Below are 3078 nucleotides of genomic sequence, written 5' to 3' on the forward strand. Positions count from 1 at the left end.
TGAAGAACAAAATGACAGCAACTTGTCTGTTCCCCTTCCCCCAATTCCCCAGCACTGTTCCCATCCCCCCAATTACCCAATAAAAATCTTTAAAAAAAAAATAAATAAAAGTAGGCTCACCCCTTTAGTTATACACCATCTGTTATCTAAAACTACATTACCTGACTTAATCCAACTTGTTTACCAGGTTCACTTCAAATGACTCTTGGCAACTTCCAGAAGTCAAAATTCATCCTAAAATATATGAAGGCCTGACCCGTAACGGAGGTACTGAAAACAAGTGTGACAGGTTCTAAAAATAACACCTAATAAGTTCCAAAATATGTCGAGCAATGGCAGTATTGTAGGATTGTGTGTACAAGCTCCAAGAGTTAATGCCTTTGCAAGAGAACGTTTAATTTACAAGATCCACCATATAGGTGGATGATGTCATTCCTTCAGGCCTCCTGAGATGTCAAGCTGACGCTGTGCTTGGCTTAGTCTTTAGTAACAAATGTTCATCAGGTTTCTGTCCTCCAGGCTTCCTAGCTACTGATGAGTCCAAAAAAGATGGGCAATAAAGGTCTTTTGTACTCCCACGTCAAATACCAACTTAACTAAAATGTTTTCCACCTTCAATGCCCACCCATGCTTCCCCACCCCTCTGCTCTTCCTATCCTCACCACCCTTCTAATTGCCTTTTTTTCTTGTCCTCATTCACAGGGAGGGACGATCATCATACTTTTGCTCAGTGTGGCCGTCACAGTGCTCTCTGCCATCAATGTGGGCAAGAGCATCATGTTTGTCATGACACCCCACTTGTGGGCCACCTCCTCCCTGATGCCTTTCATCGGCTTTCTGCTGGGCTACGTTCTCTCTGCTCTCTTCCGCCTCAATGGACAGTAGGTATTACCTTAGGTCTCACTGTCCCATGGGCCTCATTCTTGTCCTGGTTTCTCAGAAAAAAGATGAGATCTGAGATCTGGGGAAGGCATTTTCCTAGCAGTATGTTCAAATGCATCCACTCAACAAGGAACTTTGGACTGTGAGAAATATTGTAAAGGGAAGGGAGTGAATGGGTTAGGAACATTAAGTAGAGACCAAAAGCATCTAATCATCCAAAGAGCAACAACTCATAGATAGCAAAGTGCTTGCTCCCTGCAGAGCCTAGACTCCATCTCCTGCCCAACTCCCTGGTAGCTAACGGCACTGGGGTAGCTCCATGTCATCATGACAAGTGTTGATAATATTCTTCCTTGCCCTCTTTTCTTCCTATTCTGCCCTGACAAGGACACCACCAAGTGACAGAGGAGCATTAAGTAGCACTCAGAGCTAAAGGAGCTGTGGCCTCAGCTATAGTCTAATCCAAGTCACAAACAGTTGCTATTTTAGGGGAACAGATAACTTGAGAGCCTGGTGTGGGAACATCAGGCCCCTGTCTATACAGAGCAGTCCACTTCAGGAACTTTTTCTCTTTTCAGCCTTAATAAATGCCTACGCAGGAGTCTAGACACTAGAAGCAACCTAGTCCACCCACCCCACCCCGCAAAACACTGAAGTGCTTCAAAAATACAATTTAAAAACCTTTTTAAAACATGCTAATAAAGAACAATTAGTATAGGATGTAACACACGGTGACTTAGTCAAAAGGCTGCCAATGATTTCACGACAGTGATATGCATCCCAAGAGAATCAAGTGCCAGCACAGGAGTCTTCCTCATAATGTTCTGAGGCAGCTCTCAGGGGGTTTAATAACAACTGTTTTAATATGCTAATTGCAACTCAAGGCATTAACTAAGTGTATTCACTGTATCACTAAGTGTAAACATCCCCTTCTTAACCCATAAAATGGAAAGCAAAACAAAGAGAATGTGTTCCAAAGATAAGTAGATAGGGCTGAATCAAGTTTTTTTTTCCAATCGTGTTTTGGAGTTAAAGGTTTCCAGGCCAGAAACTTGGGAACAGGACAAGTTCCCCAGACAGTTCAACCTTTTATTGCATGTTGAAGTTGTAGTTGTCCTTGGTGTCAAGCTCAGCGTAAAAAGCCAACTGAATGCTACTGGCTAACTTTGGTCCCTCTCCAGCTGGACAGTTCTCCAAATTTTAATTTGGTCATTCTACAACAGTAGACAATTAGATTTCCAAGCTAATAAAAAATGATCTAATAAAAACTTCCTGACATAAGCCTACTAGCCACCATCTTTCCACAAGGCTGATTTTAAGGAATGGGTAACCTTGACTTTTCTTGAAACCATAGGCACTCCACACCTGGCTCTCCCCCATCTTCCTGTGTTGGACTATTCAGTGGGTCTGAGAGTACCTGGGAGGGAGGCGACAGGCAAGTGAGGCCACACACTCGTGCCCCTTCTGTGAGAATTTAAGGGGCTGGTCATTTTAACCTACACAGGTGCAGCCGCACTGTCAGCATGGAGACCGGATGCCAAAATGTTCAGCTCTGCTCTACCATCCTCAACGTGACTTTCCCCCCTGAGGTCATCGGACCACTTTTCTTCTTTCCTCTCCTCTACATGATCTGCCAGCTTGGAGAAGGGCTTCTCCTCATTGCCATCTTTCGGTGCTATGAGAAAATCAAGCCTTCCAAGGGTGAGTCCTGAGTTATTCTTGGCTCCCATATTGGAGCAAGTTTCTGGCAAGGACCTTTTGCACGGGACTATCTACAACTCTTATTAGGTCACTAGGAACCAGGTAGCTCCAAGGCTACTTCATTAACTGCATTCCGTTAGGGATGGAGTTTGCCTCATGGGACTGAGGCAATTTTGGCCGCTTTAACTGGGGAGACCACTTGTAAGGCTCAGGATGAGAAAGGAGAGCAGAACTGTCTTGGTCATTAGAGAGTTGTGAGATGAGTTGTGCAAAAGTGTTGTTGCCCATTGAGGTCTCTCCCCCTACCAAAAAAGTGCGATAGGAAATATTTCAAAACCAACCAGGTTTCCATTGCAGTTTTAGTCCCAGAAAGGCCTGAAGTGCCCTCAGATGGCCATACTCTTAATGATGGGTCTTTGGTTCTCAAGACCTAACAAAGGACTTCACTCACAGTGCACTTCAGAAGACCCCTGTGGCAAAACTAACTGGAAACTA

The 3078-nt window shown here is 44.2% G+C and overlaps 1 protein-coding gene across 1 annotated transcript in view; it reads left to right on the forward strand.

Annotated features, from left to right (window-relative positions):
* The window catches only part of LOC109382028 (sodium/bile acid cotransporter), a 24967-nt gene extending 22355 nt beyond the window's left edge, over positions 1 to 2612 (forward strand). The window contains exons 3-4 of the mRNA XM_019641261.1: positions 703 to 881; positions 2387 to 2612. Coding sequence (XP_019496806.1) covers positions 703 to 881; positions 2387 to 2594 — 387 coding nt within the window. The 3' untranslated portion in view covers positions 2595 to 2612. The remainder of the gene's footprint in view (positions 1 to 702; positions 882 to 2386) is intronic.
* Positions 2613 to 3078: the final 466 nt, after the last annotated feature.

Source organism: Hipposideros armiger, unplaced genomic scaffold (genome assembly GCF_001890085.2).
Source record: "Hipposideros armiger isolate ML-2016 unplaced genomic scaffold, ASM189008v1 scaffold_59, whole genome shotgun sequence".
Lineage (NCBI taxonomy): Eukaryota > Metazoa > Chordata > Mammalia > Chiroptera > Hipposideridae > Hipposideros > Hipposideros armiger.